Source organism: Caretta caretta, chromosome 4 (genome assembly GCF_965140235.1).
Source record: "Caretta caretta isolate rCarCar2 chromosome 4, rCarCar1.hap1, whole genome shotgun sequence".
In the NCBI taxonomy this organism is placed as follows: Eukaryota; Metazoa; Chordata; order Testudines; family Cheloniidae; genus Caretta; species Caretta caretta.
Window position 1 is genome coordinate 91,057,467 of NC_134209.1, and position 26,356 is coordinate 91,083,822.

Below are 26,356 nucleotides of genomic sequence, written 5' to 3' on the forward strand. Positions count from 1 at the left end.
CACAGACTTCAATTTTGTCTGTATTTCACCCTCGATTCCCATTCACTTACAGTTTCAACAATTAAAAATATGATGCCTACAAAAATCACAGTGCAGCCATTTACACCTGGCCAGAGTCAGTCACAGTAGACATGTAATGCTCCCAGTTCATTTGGAGATGTTTTACATCCACTTTGCACAGCTATACGTGAGTCACAAGGCGATGAGGAATCCTTCCTACTCCTTAACAGCCTTGAGACTCCATAATAACCGCAACATAAATGTAAGGTCTTGGGGCCTGATTCTCCACATGATTATACCAGTTTTGCACCAGTGCTACCCCACTGAAATCAGTGGAGGTACAGTCAGGTGAAACTGATGTGACCAAATGGAGAATCAGACCCATTGCCTCTTTTGAGATGCTAACAGGGTCTTTAGACTGAGCAGAAATTGCCAGCATAAAGTATCCTGGGCCAAATTCATAAGTCTTCACTCAGCCCAGTACTCAAAATTCTTCTCTCCTGTTTATCTGAAGGCTTGATCAAGTATTTCAGGATTTGGTGTAGTGTGTGTGTGGGTTGTGCACCGGGGCAAAGATTCTCTGAAGAAATCGCAGCAACTGACTTGCGGTTTAGTTGCAGTCAGAATGGATCCAGAAGTGGATCTCTTGTTTGGACGGGTCCAGGCTGAGATTAATGGTGGGATGGGAATTGTTGAAATCATGGTGGAATTCCTCAAGGGCTTCTTCTCCATGGGTCCAGATGATGAAGATGTCATCAATGTAGCGCAAGTAGAGTAGGGACGTTAGGGGATGAGAGCTGAGGAAGCTTTGTTCTAAATCAGCCATAAAAATGTTGGCATATTGTGGGGCCATGCGGGTACCCATAGCAGTGCCGCTGATTTGAAGGTATACATTGTCCCCAAATGTGAAATAGTTATGGGTGAGGACAAAGTCACATAGTTCAGCCACCAGGTTTGCCGTGATATTATCGGGGATACTGTTCCTGACGGCTTGTAGTCCATCTTTGTGTGGAATGTTGGTATAGAGGGCTTCTGCATCCATAGTGGCCAGGATGGTGTTTTCAGGAAGACCGCCGATGGATTGTAGTTTCCTCAGGAAGTCAGTGGTGTCTCGAAGATAGCTGGGAGTGCTGGTAGCGTAAGGCCTGAGGAGGGAGTCTACACAGCCAGACAATCCTGCTGTCAGGGTGCCAATGCCTGAGATGATGGGGCATCCAGGATTTCCAGGTTTATGGATCTTGGGTAGCAGATAGAATACCCCTGCTGGGGTTCCAGGGGTGTGTCTGTGAGGATTTGTTCTTGTGCTTTTTCAGGGAGTTTCTTGAGCAAATGGTGAAGTTTCTTTTGATAACCCTCAGTGGGATCAGAGAGTAATGGCTTGTAGAAAGTGGTGTTGGAGAGCTGCCTAGCAGCCTCTTGTTCATATTCCAACCTATTCATGATGACAACAGCACCTCCTTTGTCAACCTTTTTGATTATGATGTCAGAGTTGTTTCTGAGGCTGTGGATGGCATTGTGTTCTGCACGGCTGAGGTTATGGGGCAAATGATGCTGCTTTTCCACAATTTCAGCCCGTGCATGTCGGCGGAAGCAATCTATGTAGAAGTCCAGTCTGTTGTTTCATCCTTCAGGAGGAGTCCACCCAGAATCCTTCTTTTTGTAGTCTTGGTAAGAAGGTCTCTGTGGGTTAGTATGTTGTTCAGAGGTGTGTTGGAAATATTCCTTGAGTCAGAGATGTCGAAAACAGGATTCTAGGTCACCACAGAACTGTATCATGTTCGTGCGGGTGGAGGGGCAGAAGGAGAGGCCCGAGATAGCCCAGCAGAAGAATCTGTCCTAAGAGTATATTTGGATAGATTAACAATATTGCTGGGTGGGTTAAGGGAACCACTGTTGTGGCCCCTTGTGGCATGTAGTAGTTTAGATAGTTTAGTGTCCTTTTTCTTTTGTAGAGAAGTAATCTGCTATCTTTGAGACACCACTGACTTCCTGAGGTAACTACAATCCATCGGTGATCTTCCTGAAAACACCGTCCTAGCCACTATGGATGTAGAAGCCCTCTACACCAACATTCCACACAAAGTTGGACTACAAGCCGTCAGGAACAGTATCCCCGATAATGTCACGGCAAACCTGGTGGCTGAACTTTGTGACTTTGTCCTCACCCATAACTATATCACATTTGAGGACAATGTGTACCTTCAAATCAGCGGCACTGCTATGGGTACCCGCATGGCCCCACAATATGCCAACATTTTTATGGGTGACTTAGAACAACGCTTCCTCAGCTCTCATCCTCTAATGCCCCTACTCTACTTGCGCTACATTGATGACATCTTCATCATCTGGACCCATGGAGAAGAAGCCCTTGAGGAATTCCACCATGATTTCAACAATTCCCATCCCACCATCAACCTCAGCCTGGACCAGTCCACACAAGAGATCCACTTTCTGGACACTAAGGTGCTAATAAGCGATGGTCACATAAACACCACCCTATACTGGAAACCTACTGACCGCTATTCCTACCTACATGCCTCCAACTTTCATCCAGACCACAGCACATGATCCATTGTCTACAGCCAAGCTCTACGATACAACCGTATTTGCTCCAACCCCTCAGACAGAGACAAACACCTACAAGATCTCTATCAAGCATTCTTACAACTACAATACCCATCTGCTGAAGTGAAGAAACAGATTGACAGAGCCAGAAGAGTACCCAGAAGTTACCTACTACAGGACAGGCCCAACAAAGAAAACAACCGAACGCCACTAGCCATCACCTTCAGCCCCCAACTAAAACCTCTCCAGCGCATCATCAAGGATCTACAACCTATCCTGAAGGATGACCCGTCACTCTCACAGATCTTGGGAGACAGCCCAGTCCTTGCTTACAAACAGCCCCCCAACCTGAAGCAAATACTCACCAGCAACCACACACCACACAAGAAAAACACTAACCCAAGAACCTATCCTTGCAACAAAGCCCGTTGCCAACTGTGTCCACATATCTATTCAGGGGATACCATCATAGGGCCTAATCACATCAGCCACACTATCAACGGCTCGTTCACCTGCATATCTACCAATGTGATATATGCCATCATGTGCCAGCAATGCCCCTCTGCCATGTACATTGGTCAAACTGGACAGTCTCTACGTAAAAGAATAAATGGACACAAATCAGACATCAAGTACTATAACATTCAAAAACCAGTCAGAGAACACTTCAATCTATTTGGTCCCTCGATTACAGACCTAAAAGTGGCAATTCTTCAACAAAAAAACTTCAAAAACAGACTCCAACAAGAGACTGCTGAATTGGAATTAATTTGCAAACTGGATACAATTAACTTAGGCTTGAATAAAGACTGGGAGTGGATGGGTCATTACACAAAGTGAAACTATTTCCCCCCATGTTTATTTTCCCCCACCCCATACTGTTCCTCAGACATTGTCAACTGCTGGAAATGGCCCACCTTGATTATCACTACAAAAAATTCCCCCACCCCACCCCCGCCGCTCTCCCGCTGGTAATAGCTCACCTTACCTGATCATTCTCTTTACAGTGTGTATGGTAACACCAATTGTTTCATGTTCTCTAGGTCTATAAATCTCCCCACTGTATGTTCCATGAATGCATCCGATGAAGTGAGCTGTAGCTCACGAAAGCTTATGCTCAAATAAATTGGTTAGTCTCTAAGGTGCCACAAGTACTCCTTTTTTTTTTTTTGTGAATACAGACTAACACGGCTGCTACTCTGAAAGCTTTTCTTCTGTTTATACTTTATTATCTTTGACAAACTCTATCTCATGTCCTTTTATAAGCTGAATTTAGTTAAGATATCTATTGTGCTCGGGAATATTTAAGGTAAAAATACATGTTAGCGCAGATGAAGAGCTATACACTTACTGACAGTACTCTTTACCCTCTCTTCACTCAAACCAATCAGTGGAAATTTTGCCTGATTGAGCATAGATAAGGAACACTGAATCCAGCCAAACATCTGCAAGCAAGACTGATGGCTTGCCCTAAACAAAGGGCACTCCGCCATCTAGTGGCAAAGATGTTTCAACATTACCAAACTTGCTTTAAAAAAATCAAATTGAAACGTTTGCACATATAACTCGTTATTGTGGTTCATTTTTCAAAGGTAATTATGGTGAAGCAGAAATATTATATTGGAGCTGGACACAGTATAAAAACCTAGTGAAATGGAATATAAATAGGTAGCCTTGCTGCAAGTACAAGGTGGAAACAGGAACCACACAGCAAGAAAACTGCTACTTGCATTGAATTGAGATGCACAGTCAATTTTTATCTATCAGCCCACATTAATTTTCTGTCCACGGTCATGACTCTTTTTGTAGTGTGGTGCCAGTCCTGTCCCAATGAGAGGATCATGCAGCACATCTTCAGCAAACCAAAGACTAGCCATTTTGTTTTTCATATAAACTTTCCCCTTCCACTATTTTGTTTAGAAGAAGCAGACCATATACCCAATGATAGCGGAATTTAATTTAGAAGCAAATAAGTAGAACTAAGGGAGAAACCATGGTATCTAAGAATGGTCAAATATGATCAAGGGATAATCAACAACAAACCACCTGGTCTAGGTTTTCAATACACTATGAACGGAAAGTGATCATTTCAAGGCAGAGGGCATGTTTGTTTGGCCAAGTTTGGGAGTGATTTTATTTTACGGGTTGGAGATTCTGTTACGTTCTGTTAAAGCCTGAACCTGTGAGAAGCCAAGTACCTCACTCACACTGACTTCAGTGGGAACTGAAGGTGATTAGGACCTTGCAGGATCAGGCCTTTGTTTTGTCATTTATCAGTTTTAATTGATGTAAGGCACTGAGAGGGCCTGATTCTCTGCTCCATTACACCAATTTTAAAGTGGTTCCGCTCCATTGAAAACACCAGGGTTGCACTGGCATAAAACCAATGGAGAGTCAGAGCCAGTTATTTTTTATGTAACACCCCCTTTTTTTATCTTAAGAAGATTCAAACTGCTCTTTTCACACAACTGTAGTTTGAAGAGAAAAAGGTGACTCAAAAAAACCCCATTATTTCCCTTCCTCCTCAACGCCTTTGGTCATTTCACATGGCCTCACCGACACTGAAATGCCATGCGTTCATGACACGGACACATGCAGTGGCAGGCAATGTGAAAAGCTGAGTGTTAAAGAAACATCCCTATGAAATTAAAACTTGTGTACAACAACTTCATGATCATAAATGAAGGGAACAAAAGAAACTCATTCTTACCTGCTCTCAATTGCTGCTTGAAACTCCTGCTGACTAATGACCTCTCTCTCCAACCTGTCAATTTTTCTGAGAAATACAGAAAAAGGGATCAGACACAATGATGTTCAGAAAACATATTATCCTGCATAGTGAAAACAAGTGAGCCCTAGATTAGTGAAAGGACACAACTATAAGATCATTTTGGCCCACATTTCATGACTCAGATAGACAGCCCAATACCATTCCAAGGTTTCTTCTATGTTACATACCTTGTGCACACCCTGCCCCTTCTTCCACAAGTGTACAAGGCCCTGCCACAGGAGAAGTGGTCTGGCTGCACTGTGCACAAATGGGGTATGACTTGAGGAGTTCATCTTTCCAGGGGTTACTTTATGCACAGCTGCTACACAGAGAGCAGACAGTGGGTCAGCTGGCAAATGAAAAAAAACAGCAAATTTGCTGATTCTTGAATCCATTGGTCAGGGAGGGTGCAGGCACCAGGGAGACTACTCCCTATGTGAGGCTGTAAGGGAGAATTCCTACTTCCTTTACCTCAGCTATACATGAAAAGTGGTCACTGCCCTAAATCCTGTCTCCAGCAAAGTTGGACTAGTCTGACTATGCATTGGGGAATTCCTTGAGAGCTGAGGGGCAGTCAATTATTTTTTGTCAAGGTCCAAATTTCATGGTCAAGGTATAGTCAAGGGTCAGACTCCACAAAAAATAAAAAACAACAATAATGATAAGTAAATAAAAAGATTTTAGGGTTCAAAAACATCTGGCTGTCCAGGTTTGGCCCGCAGTCTGTCTATTGATTACCCCGGTGTATGGCATATCAGTCGGAAACCTTCAATGACTTGCATCTTAACAGAACGCGCTGACTGAACACACCAGTGAATCATTTAAAAGGCAAACTGGCAAGAGTTACAGGCTAAACAGTGATTTTAACGGTCTGTCTGTGACTAAAAACAAATCCATCAGCTCCCTCAAGGCAAGGCCTGTACCACAGAGAGTCCCAGTTTCTAGCTGAGCTCCTGCAGTAATAAACACAGGGCCTGGGATCTATTTGTAACTGTGGGCAAATCCCAAGTGACACCGCAGCCTCATGCAGCTAAGGAGAGAGTGGGCATAGGTGGTTTTCCAGCACCTTCCTTGACACTAGGTGCCACCAGCACAAGTTCTAGCAGCTTGAGGGAGTAATGAGCAAAGCTCTTCATAACACAGAGCACTCCAGCCACACACCGTACAGTGGGGGTGCCAGGAGTGGGTGATGCATAGCCAGCTTCCCCAGTTCTATACCACCCAGGGGTTCACCTCCATAAGGAGCATCCTCAACTGGCTATTTAAGCCACCTTTCTGTCATCTTTACCCTGCAGGAGCAGGCAAAGGTGACAAAGTGGGGCTGAGGATCTGGCACTTCAGTTTTGCCTGCTCTCATGGGGACTGAGGGCACCCTGCACTTTGCAGGGTTAGGCCCTATGGGGCAACTCTCACTACGAGGCAGAAAGGTCTACTAGGGGCCCGCAAATGCCTAAAAAATATATGTTTTAATGAAATAAACTAAGAGTGGTCATTTCTTTACAATCAGGCACACTTCTTTGAAAAGGAGGTCGGTGATGATGCCACTTTCTCAATAATATGGATGCTTTTAATGAGATCTTGATTAGCATCTGGAACCCTTGCTAAGGCTCCAGGCCTGCAAAGGGATCTTATCTGTACAGAACCCCACTGCAGATATCAACCTATGCAACATCAATAACCCTGCAGGGGGATCCACACAATTGCACCCCTGCATATTGCAGGATCAGGGCCTAAAACATTGTCTCCTGTAAAAACTCCTTCTCTTTCATTCTAAATTTGTATTTCCAGTGTTCATTGATTCTCTCTATTTTAGCACCTTCAACAGTTCTAGCTCACAATTGGTCATAAAAATAACAAGAAAAAATTTGATCAGACCCTTACTGGAATGTGGCCAAGAGTGAAAGGAAATCAGACTGAAACAAATTTGACAACTTGGCTTCAATTGCAGTCAGAGTGGAAGCTGGGCTGATGCTCCCTTCACGATGAAATCTACAAAGGATGCAATTTAAAAGCAAGGATTAATACAGAAATCACACATACCTTCTCTATTCTATTGATATTCTTGTGCTGCAGCTACAGCTAGTCAAGAGTTTTCTGACAAAATAGTGTTCCACCCAAAAATCCAGATTCAATGGAACTGAAATGCTCGCTGGCTAGCCAGCTCCTAGCTCTGGAAGGTGCCGAGAGAGAATAAACATGGAACAACACAGTGCCATAACTACAGTCACTTTCCAAAGTATAACCACGCTTTCAAAAATCATGTACTAGCCCCCACCTCTCCATACACATTATGGCTAGAAGGTTTGATCTGTGCTATTGTTCAGGAACTGGCTGTGGATATGAATCACTACAAACACACCTTTGGTGTGCTTTACAATAATTCCATTCTACAGCTTACAGACTACCATTACTAGGACACCATCAGCAACAGACCACCAATGGATGGTCTGTTGGAATGTTATTTCTAGATGTTGGTCTGAGAAGAAGAAGATGATAAGATACTCCTCTGTGCTCAGGCATTCCTGCACCCCCTGCAGGCTCTCTAAATCATGCTAACACAGAGCTTGTACTCAATGCTTTTTTTGCCTCTGTTTTCACTAACAAGGTCAGCTCCCAGACTGCTGCGCTGGGCATCACAAAATGGGGAAGAGATGGCCAGCCCTCTGTGGAGATAGAGGTGGTTAGGGACTATTTAGAAAAGCTGGACGTGCACAAGTCCATGGGGCCGGACGAGTTGCATCCGAGAGTGCTGAAGGAATTGGCGGCTGTGATTGCAGAGCCATTGGCCATTATCTTTGAAAACTCGTGGCGAACCGGGGAAGTCCCGGATGACTGGAAAAAGGCTAATGTAGTGCCAATCTTTAAAAAAGGGAAGAAGGAGGATCCTGGGAACTACAGGCCAGTCAGCCTCACCTCAGTCCCTGGAAAAATCATGGAGCAGGTCCTCAAAGAATCAATCCTGATGCACTTGCATGAGAGGAAAGCGATCAGGAACAGCCAGCATGGATTCACGAAGGGAAGGTCATGCCTGACTAATCTAATCGCCTTTTATGATGAGATTACTGGTTCTGTGGATGAAGGGAAAGCAGTGGATGTATTGTTTCTTGACTTTAGCAAAGCTTTTGACACGGTCTCCCACAGTATTCTTGTCAGCAAGTTAAGGAAGTATGGGCTGGATGAATGCACTATAAGGTGGGTAGAAAGCTGGCTAGATTGTCGGGCTCAACGGGTAGTGATCAATGGCTCCATGTCTAGTTGGCAGCCGGTATCAAGTGGAGTGCCCCAAGGGTCGGTCCTGGGGCCGGTTTTGTTCAATATCTTCATAAATGATCTGGAGGATGGTGTGGATTGCACTCTCAGCAAATTTGCGGATGATACTAAACTGGGAGGAGTGGTAGATACACTGGAGGGCAGGGATAGGATACAGAGGGACCTAGACAAATTGGAGGATTGGGCCAAAAGAAATCTGATGAGGTTCAATAAGGATAAGTGCAGGGTCCTGCACTTAGGACGGAAGAATCCCATGCACCGCTACAGACTAGGGACCGAATGGCTAGGCAGCAGTTCTGCGGAAAAGGACCTAGGGGTGACAGTGGACGAGAAGCTGGATATGAGTCAGCAGTGTGCCCTTGTTGCCAAGAAGGCCAATGGCATTTTGGGATGTATAAGTAGGGAGTAGCGAGCAGATCGAGGGACGTGATCGTCCCCCTCTATTCGACATTGGTGAGGCCTCATCTGGAGTACTGTGTCCAGTTTTGGGCCCCACACTACAAGAAGGATGTGGATAAATTGGAGAGAGTCCAGCGAAGGGCAACAAAAATGATTAGGGGTCTGGAACACATGAGTTATGAGGAGAGGCTGAGGGAACTGGGATTGTTTAGTCTGCAGAAGAGAAGAATGAGGGGGGATTTGATAGCTGCTTTCAACTACCTGAGAGGTAGTTCCAGAGAGGATGGTTCTAGACTATTCTCAGTGGTGGAAGAGGACAGGACAAGGAGTAATGGTCTCAAGTTGCAGTGGGGGAGGTTCAGGTTGGATATTAGGAAAAACTTTTTCACTAGGAGGGTGGTGAAACACTGGAATGCGTTGCCTAGGGAGGTGGTGGAATCTCCTTCCTTAGACGTTTTTAAGGTCAGGCTTGACAAAGCCCTGGCTGGGATGATTTAGTTGGGGATTAGATCCTGCTTTGAGCAAGGGGTTGGACTAGATGGCCTCCTGAGGTCCCTTCCAACCCTGATATTCTATGATTCTATGATTCTTTTAGAGACACCAAAAGCCTCTGCGGCCTGGTCGGGATGACTGAGGAACAGAAAGCAAGACAACAATTACAAAAGTTATACACGACAATCATGTTTTAAGAGAAAAATATTAAGGCCAAATCCTGGCCTTACTATTATGATGTGCATTCTTAGGTAGGTTAGTGATGATGGCTAAGCAAAGAGCCCTGAAGTCATTATGCTAAAGCAGAGCAAAATAGGATTAGTACAATGGGCTTAAGCCAAACCCCACTGACATCAGAGAGAGTTTTTCCATTTATTTCCATGGGCTTTGGATCAACCCAGGGTGCTCAGCTATGTCCCCGACTGCTGTTCCAAACCAGAGTCACATGCACTTCTCTCAATGCCTGCTGACAGGGTGTGCACCTGTGCAAGGGCTCAGGCTCTGTGCAATGCTCCCATTCTAGTACACCACACCAGCTTAGGGCTATGGAGTGCCTCCAGATATGCCAGCCAACTCCTTCAACTGCTCATGGAAATACGAGGTGTCTTCTGTCCTGCTTCTGCACAGATGCACTAGAGAATAGGGTCACCTGTCCTCTTCCCCCAGCCAGTGCTCCAGCACAACAAGACACATCAGAATTTTGCTCTGAGCAACAGAACATGACAGTATCTTTCTAAGAATTTATACAAACTTCAGATGAATCTGATGCAAGGACCAAAGGCCCAAGTGTTCGTAACCAATGAGAACAGTAATAGTTCCACATGATGATGATAAAAATCCAGAATAAAATCTGAATTAACTTCCTGTGGGTCTCCAATACACCTGGTCTGATTTGTTTATATTTTAGCTTGTAACATCTCTGGGCCACAGGCTGTCTTGCACAGCATCAAGCATATTACTGGTGCTTAGCAAATAACAAAAAACAGTAACGACAGCGTTGGCCACATTATTTTGTTGTAAATACAAAATGGTATTAAAGACATTTTAAAAATATGAAGATTTGAAAAGGAAAATGGTATTGTCTATTTCTGAAAAATAAACGTCATTTCAATGGAGTAAGTATTTCATTAAATAGGATGGTGAAATAATTCATTTACTCATGGTCTGTTACTTTTCTGTTCACATTTTGTTCACGTTCAGCTGAATTTTGTGACAGTCTTTAAAGTTCTTCTGGTACTGAAACTCCCACAGCAGAGGGCAGGAGAACAGCACGCAGGAAGCATGGCTCAGACTGACAAGGGAGTCTCTCCCAAAGACTAAATGGAAGTTTTACTGTTTGTTACCATGGTTATTTCAGGTTACTTATCTTGTCATGGAGGCAGATTCAGTCAGCCCTATCCAGTAGTAGTTATCTCCAGCTTTCCAAATCATGCAAGCTGCGGAAGGTCATGGCTTATGGCTCTGTACCAAGCCACTTATTCAGGGGAAAAGTCATCCTGTTTCAGAAGGCCAATGTTAAAATAAACTTGTGCTTGCTGGAGAACTGCTCTGGGGAAAATGAGCCTAAGCAAATTTGTGCCTCTCCCACTGTGGTACAATATTCCCTAATGGTCCACATCCCAGTACTCCTATTCCAAATGGGAACCAGGCAGCACACGGACATTTCTATGGGCCCCAGTTCAGAAAAACCTCTACCCTCAGTGGTGCCCACGATGAGGGACGTGCATTGTCCTGGTTTAAGGGACGGTTTTCTTAAAAACACAAACCAACAAAAACCTTTGCATTGAGACCTTTCCCACTCACCAGAAGGGAGAGGTTCTCTTTTGGGGATGTGGAGGGAGAGGGGAGCCCTGCTGTAATTCCATCTGCCATTTTTCCAGGAGTGTTGTAGGGGGAAGAGGGTAAGGTGTAGGCTTGATGAGCCACTGGATGACAGAAACAATGCTGTCGGCCAGAAATGCAATATTTCAGCCTTTTAACTCTTCCCTGGTTGTCATTGTTAGTCAGGCAAGAAAGCCTCCACTTCACAAAGCACCCCATAAAAATTAGGCGCAGCCTCCACAGATGCAGAGCATAGGAGGCCTGTGGAAATCACAGAGGTGACTTTCAACTGGATACGGGCCGTTAGTTTGCATTATCACTTCTCTCTCTGATCAGAGTCATCGGGCTTAATTCTACCTTGTGAAAATGGGTGCAGCTCTACCAAAGCCATGTAATCAGAGAAAGCAATGATAAATAAGCGATGACTTCATACGAACTTATGCTTGGGATTAGAGAGAATTTTGTGTGTGATCCCTCTGTCACTACGATCCTGGAAGTTCCTTAGAAGATCCAAATAATTGATCCCAGTTTGGCTGTTTTCAAGGCCACATCTTGCCAGGAAAAGGTTAAAATGCTCCTTTTTGAGATGCATGTCAAATTTTTGTAGGATTGACAAGAAGGATTCTTTTCCCACCTTCCAAAAAACAAAACAAAAAAGAAAGAAGTAAATCAGATATCACTCTATTTAAATAAAACTTTAATATGAAGAACATCATTGATGAGCTTTCTCATTACTTATTCTGTTGCATGATCACTGCATTTATTCAGTGTTCAAGGGCCACATTCAGCCACCTTACTCGTAATGGGCAAAAATCCCAGCTCTACTGAAGTCAATGGCAACGTTCATATTGGCTTCCGTGGAGCCAGGGTTTCATCCAATGAACAGTACTTTACTCCATGAGCAGTGCCATTGATAGGAGTTCTCCCCTCCACTGTGGATCTTTTATCCTGCTGCGGATTCAGCCAAGGAAGAATTCCCCCTGAAGCAGGCTTAGCTTAAGGCCTATCTGCAAGCCCCACAATTGATGGCATGTCAGGAATGCATTGAGTAACCTTGTAAATAACTCTCTAGTATTATTTTATTATTTAATAAATCTTCATATAGTTTATTACAGGTCTGGCAACAAGCATTGTCTTTGGTGTGAGATCTAAGGGAAAATGACCTGGGGCAAGTGAGTGACTGGTCCTTTGTGATGAGGAATAACTTGAATATTGTTGTGATTCTTGGTCTTAAAGGCCATCTACCACAGAGATATGCTCCCATGCGTGGCAAGATAGGCCAGAATGTCCGAGGGTACTGTCTGGGACCCCGTTTAAGGCTCATAATGTGCCTGAAGAGTTTGCATTTGGTGCAGTTGATTGGTGAAATTGAAGTTCAGAATTCACAACCAATTTGGTGCCCTGGTTTTTAACAGTCTGCCCTGAGTTGATACTCATACTCTTGGGCCACCATTGGGAACTTAATAAAAAGTGTCAAGAAAGAAAGTATAATGAATAGAGATTGCAAACACTTCAGGTTTGTTTGTTTGTTCTTCTCCTTTATATTTTATCAGCCTTGCTAAACTGCTTGCCTTGGTCCTGCTTTTCTAAATGTTTGGAATAAACACTTGCTACTCAAATTGTTAGTGCCTGTTAATATAAATGGGACCATATTCTTATTAGAAGCATCACATCCACCATAGCTATGGATATAAACATTAATGGATACATTTGCCAGAAATTCGGCAACAAAAGTGGAGATTACTGCTATACTGGTAAACACAAAGGACCAAATAATGCTCTTCTCGCTTATCTAAGTAACCCTACTGAGTAATCCCAGCTGGCTGGTTAGTGTATTGGGGTTTGGATTCAACAGTCCTTGCTTCACATCTCATTACAGCCCACACAATACCTCCAGATCATTTGCTGTGGGTGCTTCCCCACTTAGAACCGATTCACAGATCAAAAAACATTCTACCTTGCCTGTTTTTTGTGGGTCATGTTTTTCAAATTCTTCTTTCATGTTTCTAAATCCTTCTCTGAATTTATCTTTCAGCCACCTTTCTATGTCAAGTGAAGCTCTGCGTTCCCACTCTGCTTCCGAGATTTCCCTGCTTTGCCCTTCAGTCGTGATATAGAAAGAAAAGTTTAAACATTATTTATTTAATATTAACAAAAAGAAGATGTTGAGAAAGATAATGGGACTCTAATGCACTGAAACTGTGAGGTATTGAAGGAGTCAAAGGATGGAAAGACAGCAGTAACTCTCCCTGACTTAGTTACGATAAGCCCTACTGATAAGCCTAAGTGGTGAAACAGCTATCTTTCTTCGATCAGTGATGCCTCCTGTTAATTAGGCCACAACTTTCAGGTGTTCCAGGTACTTTTTTTATCCAATTAAACTTAAAGACATCACTTCTCTGCACCTTGCACAACTCCTTTGATGCTTTCTTTGCAAAGTGTTTCTTGGGTGTAAATTTAACCATGATCAGATTTGCAAATGACACTAAATTTTGAGGGGTAACAAACACACAGGAGGACAGAACTAAAAATCTTTCCAACTCACTGCAAAGTGAGATGGAAAGATTAGAGCAGTGGGGGTTGCAGGGAACAAGCAGAGATCTACATCTACAGCAAAATAAGCAACAAAGATACAAGGTGAAGAGAAATAACGATGCAGCTGCACTGGTTGCATTTAAGTGAAGTTATCTTCATCTTGTCTCCAGTAGAGTGAATACGAGGAATCAGGACCGGACAGTTAGGAGGGGAGGTGTCCCATAAAAAGATCTCAAGAAGTGGTGTACAGAATAAAAAAGTTTGATGACACCTGTTCTACAGTGCAAGCCAGCATCAATGCAAGCTTCCCCACACTTCACCACCAATGTGCTTTAACCCTGACCTCGATGGACCACCCTGAGATGTGAGAGAGCAGTTCCTCCTCCACAGCCATTCAGTCTTTAGTCTCTGCTCATTGGGGAATTCAAGGCAGATCCTTCATACACCAAGCCACACATTTGTATGCATCTCTGAAACTGAAGGCAGAGAGCATTAGGCTCCCAATGTCTACCCCTAAGCTAGAAGGCTGGACCCTATGACAGAGACTTACACTACAGGTACTCTCACTGCAGGTCTGATTGCTGTATTTGTAATATATTTGCTAATGTACGTGTTACCTGATCAACTGTCAGACCTGTTCATGATGATATTGCCCTCTTGTAAGTGTTGTATAAAGAGAATAAAAGCCCTACAGATATTTGTAACAAACGTTTTTCTTTAACTCAAGTAGTAGATGCCTATGTTTTTGGAACCAAAAGTCCTGATGATTCTACCCCTGATGTTGCAGACAGGCAATTGAGCAGGTAACCATGGTGTCTGTGCATAGGTAACATCATATAGTGCAGGATATTTAAGTAAACATTGACACAAAGAAGAAAAACTCCTGGAACCTAGGAAAGGCAACCAGTATAATCAACTATAAGTATTCTAAAGACAATACTTGGAGGATCTAAATTGTTCAGTGCTTAGATGCTATTCTGATAAGTACTATAGAAAAACCTCAGAGAGAATGGTGGAGGATGGTGTTAGTAAACAACAAATACGGTGGAAGATTTGTGATGTGGATACTTAGTCCAATAAGAACTGAACTAAAACCACAAAATTCATTTCACAGAGGCTACCAGACAGCCAACAGACAGAGAGTAACTATTTTAAGACTTGACTACTTCTGAGCCAGTTGTCTAGAGGTGTATCCATAACCAATCCCACAAGTAATTCCCTTTCAATGACCGTTTTTTTCTGATTGCCATGAAGGTTACTGAAAGCTATGGATTCAATTACCAGATATATTGTTTGGTTTTTTTTTTACCAGAAATTTTAGCATTGTTTGAAGATCCATTTTGGAGCTTAGCTCCTAATTTTTTAAGTAGTATATCTCCTTTCAGAACTCCTGTTCCTTCTGTGTCATATCTGCAAAAAGCAAGAGGAGAAAGCTATTATCAGATTTCGCTCCTTTCTTAGAGAACAGTTCATGTTTCCTCGGCATTTGTCACCTTCCTGTGAACATCAAGCACTGACAAAATGTCAGCAGAGTTAACCCAGTGGACCAGGTTTTCCAACAAACAAACACTGAACAATAGAGAGACGACACTCCCAGCTGTCCCCATAATATTAGATAAAATAGAGGCAGTGGTACCTAGTGGTAAGCACATTAGCCTTCTATTGTAATAGATAAAAGAATAAAATCAATAGGCCGATTCCTGAGTCCTCAACTGCCCCCCATTCCTCTGCTTCCACTGAGAGCATGAAGCAACAGATGGGCTCTGCACCTCATGTTCAGGAGTCATGATCTGACCTAATACCATATACTTCCAATTATCTGAAACCCTGTTATCCAAACCTCTGCAGTATTACTCACTCCCATGACAGCAGGGCTGCGAAGGGACCCCGGTGTGGTCACAGGGCCAGTGACACCCGATCCTGGCAGGCACAATGTGCAGGGAAGGCTGCAGTCTGGCAAGGCAAAGCAGAGTCCTCGGAAGGGAGGGCAGCACAGGAAGCCGCTGTCATGGGAGTGAGTGAGCGGGTCCACGACTGCAGAGGGCTCCCTGCACTGCCCGTTCGATTATCCAAACTCCCAATTATCTGAATAAAATCTGTGTTCCCCAGGCTATTTGGATAATTGGGAGCATGCTGTTATAATAATACTTGCACTTATATAGCCCCTTCCATCCAAGGATCTCATAGCACTTTACAAACACTGATAATTCTATAAATCAGGTTTATAATGGAAACTACAGTATGAATGATCCTTCCTTGCAGCAGACCTGCTGTTATAACTATATTGAACTACTGAAAATTCATGTGACCAGTATTTCTATGGAAAGCAGCATCACACTGCTTTTGCACCAGTTAAGAAACATTGGTGTTTGCCTACTGGATGCACTAACTGGTTACCACATACTGGAGCAGACCCTGTTCTGCAGCTACTTTATGTGCGGAACTCCAAATGGCTTCACTGAGAGTTCTGTATGCAGAGCAGCTGCAGATTAGGGCCCATGAGTGGTCAGCGGAGTCCTCTACCCTGTGCCTGGACTAAGCATCTTCCCTGTTGCTAATATGATAGGAACTAGCTCAATGACAGTGAAAGTGGCAATTTGTATTTCTGACTCTGACCAGCTTCTCTCCATTTACCTTGTCCTCCCTTATCTGGCCCCACACCAGCATCATACACACATACCCTCACAAGTCCACCACCTAACACCAGAGTGGTGCTCTTTATTTTTTAAATGGGAATGAGAATGTTATCTAAAACTTGAATCTGATGTTACCTTCTCCAAAGCTTTTCAAACTCCTCATTTCCAATGTGAAAACCTAGTTTGTTAAGTATGTTCTTAAACTCAGGCATCAGAATCCTGATGTCATCACCCGGGTTCTTCTGGGGCATCAGATCAGCAATATCCAGGGACCTATTTCCAACAGAAGACAATATGATCCTTGATACATTTCACCCTTATGAAACTTACCCTAGGCCTGCAACACAGAAATTCCTCATTCTCTTACGAACACAGAATTATAACATTTTGATTTAAAAGAAAAAAAATTGATCCTGATATGTACTTGGGGGTTTCTCTTAGCAGTGGAAAAGAATCAAGAAGGTAGGTTTGGGTTGGGTTTCTTTTTAAATCCTCAGACAGTGAGTCTTGAGCCCTCTTTATATGGTCTACTTTGTAAAAGGATGCTTCCCCCTCCCTCCTGATCCCATTCTATAGATTTGGATGCTGCCAGGGTCAAGCCTGATAAATCCTGAACCTTTTACCAATGAGAGCATTTAACATTAGAAGAAACATATCAAGGGATGTGGTAAATTCTCCATCACTTGGAATCTTTAAATCAAGATCGGGTGACTTTCAAAAAGTTATACTCTAGTTCAGCCACAAATGGTTGGGATTGATGCAGGAATCACTAGGGGAAGTTTCTGGGATCAGGGTTACACAGGAGGTCAGACTAGATGATCACAATGGTCCCTTCTAGCCATAAAATCTATGATTGCTGCAGAAGCGCTTATACCTTTGTTTTGCTTTTTCTTTTAGTTGTGCATGCACCTGTGATGCAGTCATCATGACTCCGCCCCCCTGTCTGTGGCTGATGGGATCAAGCCAGGCTGGAGCCCCAGAAGTAGCAGGATCACGAATTGCTGCATATAACTCTTCAAACTTGATAATGGCTTTGTCCTGTAGCTTAAGCCTGTTACAATGCAGGGTTGTGAATGTTTGTTTTTAGTTTGCTTTCTCTCCAGTGACATAAAAGAGACAGATCACATACTAATGGAGGAACAGACCAAACAAATCAAACTTCTTCCTTTCAACGCTTCTTTCTTCCACTACCTCAGCTCACATACAGAGGAGAAAGCCATTCAGTGGCAATGACATATATATTAATACTTGCATTAAATGCACTAAAATTAGTTGGTATTAACTCCATTAACATTCAACTAGTGACTGACTATGGCTGGGCTGCATGCACCACAACAGTGGAGCCCGGTGACGTCTCAAAGTTGGCTGGCAAAAGATCATATTGTATATGATTCAAAACAGCAGATGCAGAGCCTATCCAGCCTAGCTTGAGGAGTTCCCACTGCCCTATGATTAAATGCATCACCACTACCGCCAGAGTAAGATTTTATTCTTTGACAGTTTTCTTCAAGTTGCAGCTAAGCCCCAGGTTGCCAGGCAGCAAGCACATCCCAACTGCCACCCAGCAGCTGTAATCAGCTTGCCCTCCCCTGCACAAGTCACAGGAAGTCCCACCTCAAGGGGTTCAGCAGACACTAGCCTCATGGTGCCTGATTGGCTCCCTCCCTTACACAAACCCAGGAGGCATTCAAGGAAGTGTCCAGGCAATAATGTGGATCATTAGCTGCCATGTCCACACTGCATTCTCTGTTCCTTATCTCCTGGTATTGACCTTGACTTCGACCTCAACTACCATTCATACCCCAGAACACCCACACAGATTCTGATATTAGGTATTGACCTTTGGCCTAATCCTCATTCAGTCTCTGGCTCTGCCCATCAGCCTGATTATTGACCCTGATACTGACTCTGAATCCTGGTGGTTATTCCTGCCTAGTGAGCTCATGCACTAGTCTCATCTACCTTTGCACAGAATCCTGACACACACTTTCTTCTGTGCAGTTTGTAACAAGAATGATCATCTATAGTAGACGTAAAAGAACAGCCTTAAGACAAATGCTGTTAGACTACCATGATCTGATCCTTCATGAATAATAACTCCATATAGCTTTAAACTGGGGTGAGGAAAATTCAACTTGATGTGGCCCACCCAAGAAGAATTCTGAATGCTGCTGTTGCTACTACATCTACACTTACTTTTAAAGAGGAGATATTTACTAGGGACTAGGGGTCTGATCCAACAGCAATAAAAGACTCCAACTGCCTTCAGTGCAGGGGCCTCAAGCACTATGTTCTTCAGTGCCCTATTTTACAATATTCAGTTAAAAACTCCTGTAAGAAGGCATTTCAATCCAGTCTGCCACTGTACACTTTTAATATGGCTTTTTGATCAGTTAAACAAAAATAAGTTATCTAATTTGATTGTGCATGTCTTAATTTGCCTTTTCCCTGAAAAATATAGAGAAGTCATATTGCATTATACTGTGCTTAAATAATGCAAACTTAAATATTTTAAATGGAGCTACTCAAATAATGAAAACGTAATGTAATAATGTATTTGTGGATCATTTATACACTTGTTGATAGCGGGGGTGGAGGGAATGATCAATCAACCATTAACCCCCATTATTTGTTCAGTTCTAATTGCAAGTAAGCCTGAAATTACATCCACAGTGAAGCAGACATTACAGTGCTATGCGGTATGCACAGATGTGAATGGATGTAAGACAAGGGAATTCACACACAGTGCCTGCAATTGTTAATATAATACACAAATATTATTTCTCAGTAACTATGTAATGAACTTATTTCACTAGTGTAATGCAGGTTATTTGCCTGCATACAAAGCTATGACTCAGTGAAAGGATTATATTACTGTCATAAATCACTTCAGGGTCCCTAACCAATTTATGAATGGCGCAAAACAAAAGAATAAAATGAGATTCGAAAAGATAACTGTGATGAAGCTCACATAGCGAGGAATAATGTGAAGCAAAAATCATAGGCTGGGGAATTATGGGCCATGCAGTAAAAATATAGAGAAGGCTGTGAAGGTTATTGCGGGTAATACATTGAAGAGGAGCCAAAACTGTGATGAAGTCATTAAAAAGGAAACAATAGCAGGAATAATTCAAGCAAATTATTGAGGAAATTATTCCACTTTACTTCACGCTTATTAGGCTTCCAGCTGAATTACTGCTCTCAGTTTGGCATATCATTTTTTGTAAAGAAAAATCAATTGAGAAGAGTAAAGAAGATGTTTAGAAAATAAGATCCAGGAGAAAATATTAAGAAAACTGAAGGATAAATCCAACTCAGTTTTCTCACACCGTGAGGGTATTTTAGCTGCCAGAATATGAGAAGGGATGTTATGAAAGGGAGAGGGATCCGTTATTCTTATTACCAATGAAGATAAATCAAAAAGTAATGGTCAGAAGGGAAAAATATAAGTAACTTATTAACTTTACAGGCTGCACTTATACCAGTTTTGCCCCCGTGTTGTGCCACTGGTTTAAAAGGAGCTATTTACATGATTTACATCAGCGTAAGAGAGAGGACAGTAGCTCCACAACTCTTAGAACAGTTAGGTGATTGAACAAGATGCCAAGATTGCTTATAGAATCATCATCACTGGAAGTATTGAAAGCTCAACTTGACACCCATCCATCACAGGTAGCGTAGGAATAATAAAATCCAACTTTCACGGAGATGGACAGATGACCAACCCAAAGGATTGTCCCTTTCAACCCAAAGGATTGTATGAAGAATGAGTTGCTTTTTAAATACAAAACTGCACTCTCCCTCTTATAGTACAATATTTTTCAGACCATGTGATTTAGAAAAATGCATCTGTGCTTTATAGTCACATCATTATATTGTTTCCAGTTTGAAAATACTATGCTGGCAAGTGAATGATGAATTTCTTGAGTAAGGAAGAAAATTGAGAGAAGGGGGCTATTGCAGTAAAGCCAGGTCTGACATAGTCAAAATGGAAAATTTGCTCATATTTATATTATAGGTTATGAACAGTGGAAATCTTTTGCCACCTTCTTTAGCTTTTATCTGATCACATACCTTAGAAGAAGTTGCTGATACTGCTTGAAGCTGATACACCTTCCAAGAAATTTGGTCAGCATCATTAGTAACACATCTCTATGAATGAATAAAAGTAAGAAATATATTGATCCAGTAGACCTTCATACATTGATAAAAGCCAAAAGTGGGGGGTAGGGGGGGGGAGAGGGAATTGGGAGGAAATATAAAGTATTTCATGGTACTAAATATATGGAAAAAGACCACTGGCTTTGTTTCATACCTTTAGTGATACACATGCAAGTGTCAAAGTTAAGTAACAGATCCCGGACAATGCAATCTCCTGTGTGAGGCACATACCTATTGACCTGCCCCTTGCCCTCAGGGTCATTGTTTTTGAACAGTTGTCTCATAGTAAAATAGCCTCCAGATCTCATTTTTTCATGCAAAATGTGCTCCAGCTTAAAAAAAAAAAAATTTGATACTCATTCAATAGCAAATATACAAAAAACACACACCTCTAATATGTACTTTTAACTCAATTTTTTTTCCTTAAAGCACAAGAAGAGGATGTCGACTGTCACTGACAAGATGATAAGAAATCAAAAATGAATAAATGTTCCACAATGAAATGATGTACCTTTAATAACCACCTGGAGGTGGGGGGAGGTGGGGGAGAGTACTTTCGGTAGAGTCTTGAGCAAGAAAAGAAAAATTTACATTTTTTTCTACTCACCTTGTAATATAGGCTTTCATGTACTGTTGCGCGGCTGAATTGAGTGAACCTTATTGGCATTGCCAAAATAAATATGATCTTTGCTTTCTGTGTTATCATTAAGCCACGTGTTGCCAGGTTACATTCTGAGAAAACTACGAGCCCAGTCCTGAAACCTTTACTCAGTCTGTATTCAGAAAAAGTTTCCATTGTCTTCAATGGGAGTTTCCCCCCACAAACAACAACATCATGAGGATGCCATTCAACATAGGTAAATTTGTTCTGAAATAATGGTGAAGGAGTGTGTACAATGTTTTAGAATTCAATTAATACTTATGGAGGATATTACTAGGTAACTGAATTATACAAACTTATGCTGACAGTTATTTTCTGTTTGACAGAGAGCTTCTAAAAATCATATATTTTTAAAGGACTGGGGCTAGAATTTCCTGTGGAAAATATTAAAATTGAACACTGTAATATAAGTTAAGTTAGGTTATAACTATATGTCCTATCACCATGCTTGGCTTTCAGGGCAAAAGGAGGAGATGTATGTGTACCACCTTCAAGCCAATTCACAGGGCTTGCTGACAGATGCCATATTGGTACCAAGAAAGGTTTCAGAGTCAAATTTTATTCTTCCCATTTATTTACATGGACTGTATTTGATTAAAATCATACCTCATCAGCTTCAATACTGAGCTGTCCCCCAGGCTGAGACAGTAAACTGGTCCTGCTGCTAGCAAAACTTGCTCTGCTTACTGCTGAGTTTCCAATGTCAGCTTGTTGGCCTGGGTCATTAAAAAAAATCAACTTTCAGAAACTATGAACAATGTATACCGGTAAAGATAGCTGGTAGACAGGGCACAGAATTCAGTCACAGAGGAACCACCAGATCATCTAGTCTGACCTCCTGTATATCACAAGCCACCAATAGCACCAAGCACTCGCACATTAAACCCAACAACTGAAATTAGACCAAAGTATTACATCCCTCAGGAGACCTCATTTGCCACAGGGAGAGAACAGGAAGGACCAAAGTGCAATGACAGGGAAATGATTCAGTGAAATATACCCAGATAATCCTGGCAAGTGACTTGCAGCCACATGCCGCAGAGGAAGGCGCAATCCCCCCTAGGTCACTACCAATCTGACCTGTGGGAAAATTCTTTCCCAACCCCATATACTGCAATCAATTAGACTCTGAGCATGTAATTGAGAACCATCCAGCCAAGCATCTGAGAGAGAGAATGCTCAGTGCCACCTCAGAGCCCTAGTCCTCCATGTCCAATGTCAGTTCTCCAGCTGTAGTAATCTCTGATGCTTCACTGGAAGGAGATAAAAAACCCTCCCATAATACATTGGAGCAGGATGGGGAATATCTCCCTAACCCCTGAAGCATGAGCTTTAGGAACATAAGAAACAAACTGGAAGTGAGCCCCAGGGCAGTTGAGCCCTGCCCCCTACCATCACAAGCAACCCTGTCAGACAACTGCATTCATAAATTTGTCCAGCTCTCTCATAAAACTAATTAACTTGTTTTCCCCCACAGCTCCTATTGGGAGGCTGTTTCAGAACCTCACCCTTCTGCTGGTTAGAAACAGTCTTCTAGTTTCCAGACTGAATTTGTCCATGGCCAGTTTATACCTATTTGCTGTTGTGCCAACACTGTCCTTTAGCTTAAATAGCTTTTCATCCTCCCTAGTATTTAACCCCCGATGTACAAAAATTGCTTGTTTGTAGGAGTTTACCAGCAATCTGATCTTTTGCTGATCTTTAGCTTAAATAGCTTTTCATCCTCCCTAGTATTTAACCCCCTGAGCAATTATATCCCATCTTCACTTTCTTTTTGCTAGACTAATCAAGTCAAACTCTTCCAGTCACCTGTCATAAGATAGGCCTTCCATTCTCCTAATCATCCTAGTAGCTGTTCTCTACACCTGCTCCAGTTTAAATTCATCTTTCTTGAACAGGGTAACCATAACAGTACACAGTACTCCAGACGAAGTCTTACAATAACATTAATGCTTCTCTACCTCTACAGGAAAGGGCAATCAGGAGACCTGGGGTCTAGTCCCAACTCTGCTACTGGTTTACTGAGTGACCTTAGGCAAGTCACTTATTCTCTTTGTTTTATATTTCCTAAGCATATTCTACAGATAATGGGTTACATTTTGTATTACAGGTATGTCAATAAACAGAATTATAGATAAAAATGGAGGGCTCTAAAGGACCTGAAGAGGTTATCTAGTCTATCTCCCCATGCTGAGGCAGGACCAAGTAAACCTAGACCATCCCTCACAGGTGTTTGTCCAACCTGTTCTTAAAAACCTCCAGTGATACAGATTCCACAACCTCCCTCGGTAACCTATTCCAGAGCTTAACTAACTAGAAAGCTTTTCTTAATATCTAATCTAAATCTCTCTTGCTGCACTTTAAGTCCATTACTTCTTGTCCTATCCTTCATATCATGGAGAACAATTGATCACCCTCCTCTTCGTAACAGCCCTTAACATGTTTGAAGACTATTCTCAGGTCCCCCCTCAGTCTTCTTTCCTCAAGACTAACCATGCCCAGTTTTTTTAAACCATTCTTCATAGATCAGGTTTTCTAAAGTTTTTATCATTTTTGTTGTTGTTTTCTGGACTCTCTCTAATCTGTCCACATCTTTTTTAAAGTGTGGTGCCCAGAACTGGTCACAGTTCCACAATGGGACAATTAGCTGCTGTGTCTTATGTATGACACTCCTGTTAATACATCCCAGAATGATTAGCCTTCCCCCCAGTTGCTCCACACTGTTGGCTCATGTTCAGTTTGTGATCCACTATAACCCACAGATCCTTTTCAGCTGTACTACCATCTAGCCAGTTATTCCCCATTTTCATGGGTGGTGGGTGAAGCTTCCCCTGGGGGAAGTTAGCTCCCTGTCCTGCCTCTTCTGCCCTGCCCAGACTCCACCCCCGCCCTGCATCCCTCCTCCCCCTCTCCCACATGCTGCGAAACCCCCCTGCCGGCCGTTCACCACATCCCTCCTCACTCCTCCACCACAGCCACCCACACACCCACCACTAGACCCCCACGCGCCTGCTGCTCACCTCCTCACCCCTGCGCCTGCCTGCCACTTGCCTTCTCACCCTCCTAGACCTCCCCCAGCTGCAGTGAGACCCTTACCCACATGCCACTCACCTCCTCACCCCCCTGCCCACCCACCACTCACCTTCTCACCACCTACCCCACAAGACCTTCTCCACCTGCAGCAGGAGCCCTGCTAGCCCGCTGCTCGCCTCCTCACTGCCCCCTCCCTGCTCGCAGCAAGACCCCTGCTGCTCACCTCCTCACTCCCCTACCCGCAGCTGGCATGCTGTGTCCATCCTTGTTCCCCCGTTGGCTTGCCGCATCCCTCTTCACTTCCCCGCCTCCACAGGGAAGTGGAGTGAGGAGGGACACTGAGAGCAGCTGGGACCTCCGAAGCAGGGGTAGAGTGGAGGAGAGGAGGAAGACTTACCATTCAGGCAGCAGCACAGTCGGTGCGGACCTTGGGGAAAGGGTGGAGCAGGGAAGGGAAGGGGCAGGGCCTAAGTGTAGTACTTTGCACTTGCCTTTATTGAATTTCATCTTGATGTTTTCTGACCAATACTTTAATTTATCAAGGTCATTTTGAATTCTAATCCTGTCCTCCAAAGTGCTTGCCACCCCTCCCACTTTGGTGGACACAAATTTTATAAGATTACTCTCCTCTCCATTATCCAAGTGAATAATGAAAATATTGAATAGTACCAGACCGAAGACAGATCCCTGCAGGACCCCACTAGATACATCTTCCCAGTTTGACAGTAAATCATTGAGAACTATTCTTTGAATATGTTTTTTTCAAACAGCTGTGCATCCACCTTACAGTAATTGCATCTAGACCACATTTCCCTAGTTTGCTTATGAGAATGTCATGTGGGACTGTGCCAAAAGCCTTACTAAAATCAAGTTATATTATGTTTATTGCTTTCCCCCCATCCACTAGGCCAGTAATCCTGTCAAAAAAAAGAAAATTAGGTTGGTTTGGCATAATTTGTTCTTGACAAAGCCATTTTGATTATTATTTATCAACCTGTTAGCCTCTACATGCTTATAAATTGATTGTTTGATAATTTGTTCCAGTACCTTTCCAGCTATCAAAGTTAGGCTGACATATCTATAATTCCCTGGGTCCTCCTTTCCCCTTTTTAAAGATAGGTACTATGTTTGCCCATTGCTAATCCTGTGAGTCCTCACCCATCCTCCATGAGTTCTCAAAGATAATTGCAAACAGTTACAGAACGATGTGAAGGAATCTTGGAAGTACTCTAGGATGAATTTCATCAGGCCCTGCAAATTTGAATAAATCTAATTTATCCAAATATTCTGTAACCCACTCTTTCCCTGTTCTGGCTTGTGATCCTTCCCCTTTGTTGTTAATATTCAACATTAACTTTTTTAATGAAGAAGACTAAAGTAAAATAGGCTTCAAAGTCCTCTGTCTTCTTGGTGTCATCCGTTATTACCTTCCTTCATCTTTCTCTTGCTCCTAAAGCATTTAAAAAAAACCTTTTCTTATTGCCTTTTACGTTACTTGATAGGTGTACCTCATTTTGTGTCTTAGCTTTTCTGATTTTTCCCTACAAGCTTATGCTATACTTTCTTACTCATTATTAGCAATTTGTCCATGTTTCCACTTTTTGTAGGATTCCTTTTTGATTTTCAAGTCATTAAAGAGCTCCTGATGGAGCCATATTTAGCCAGCTGTCCTGAACTCCTTTTTCCCTTAGATTTTCTTCCCATGGGACCTCACCTAACAGAATCAGAGAATTTGTGAAGTCTGCTGTTTTGAAGTCCATTGTTCTTATTCTGCTGGGCTCACTCCTTCCTTTCCTTAGAATCATGAAATCCATCATTTCATAATCACTTTCACTCAAGTTACCTTCAGTCTCTATATTTGCAAACAATTCCTCACTGTTAGTCATAATCAAGTCCCAAATGGCTGACCCTTGGTTACTTCCTCCATCTTCTAAAACAAGAAGTTGTTCCCAATACATTCCAAGAACCAACTGGAGATTTTTTGTTTTGACATATTACTTTTCCAACAGATAT

At 42.7% G+C, this 26,356-nt stretch overlaps 1 protein-coding gene across 6 annotated transcripts in view; it reads right to left on the minus strand.

The window, feature by feature from the left end:
* The window catches only part of LOC125635804 (EF-hand calcium-binding domain-containing protein 6-like), an 89,476-nt gene that overhangs the window by 55,318 nt on the left and 7,802 nt on the right, over window positions 1–26,356 (minus strand). For 5 of the 6 annotated variants that reach the window (XR_007356381.2, XM_048847949.2, XM_048847948.2 and 2 more), the window contains exons 2-11: window positions 21,917–22,026; window positions 20,881–20,981; window positions 20,563–20,640; window positions 17,363–17,539; window positions 16,624–16,761; window positions 15,162–15,262; window positions 13,275–13,417; window positions 11,755–11,951; window positions 7,217–7,324; window positions 5,276–5,341 (exon numbers count right to left, since the gene is read on the minus strand). Coding sequence is in view for 5 of the 6 variants with exons in the window: in XM_048847949.2 (XP_048703906.2) it covers window positions 5,276–5,341; window positions 7,217–7,324; window positions 11,755–11,951; window positions 13,275–13,417; window positions 15,162–15,262; window positions 16,624–16,761; window positions 17,363–17,539; window positions 20,563–20,640; window positions 20,881–20,981; window positions 21,917–22,026 (1,219 nt within the window). In the remaining variant the exon portion in view is untranslated. The remainder of the gene's footprint in view (window positions 1–5,275; window positions 5,342–7,216; window positions 7,325–11,754; window positions 11,952–13,274; window positions 13,418–15,161; window positions 15,263–16,623; window positions 16,762–17,362; window positions 17,540–20,562; window positions 20,641–20,880; window positions 20,982–21,916; window positions 22,027–26,356) is intronic. The other variant, XM_048847951.2, reaches the window with a different exon arrangement.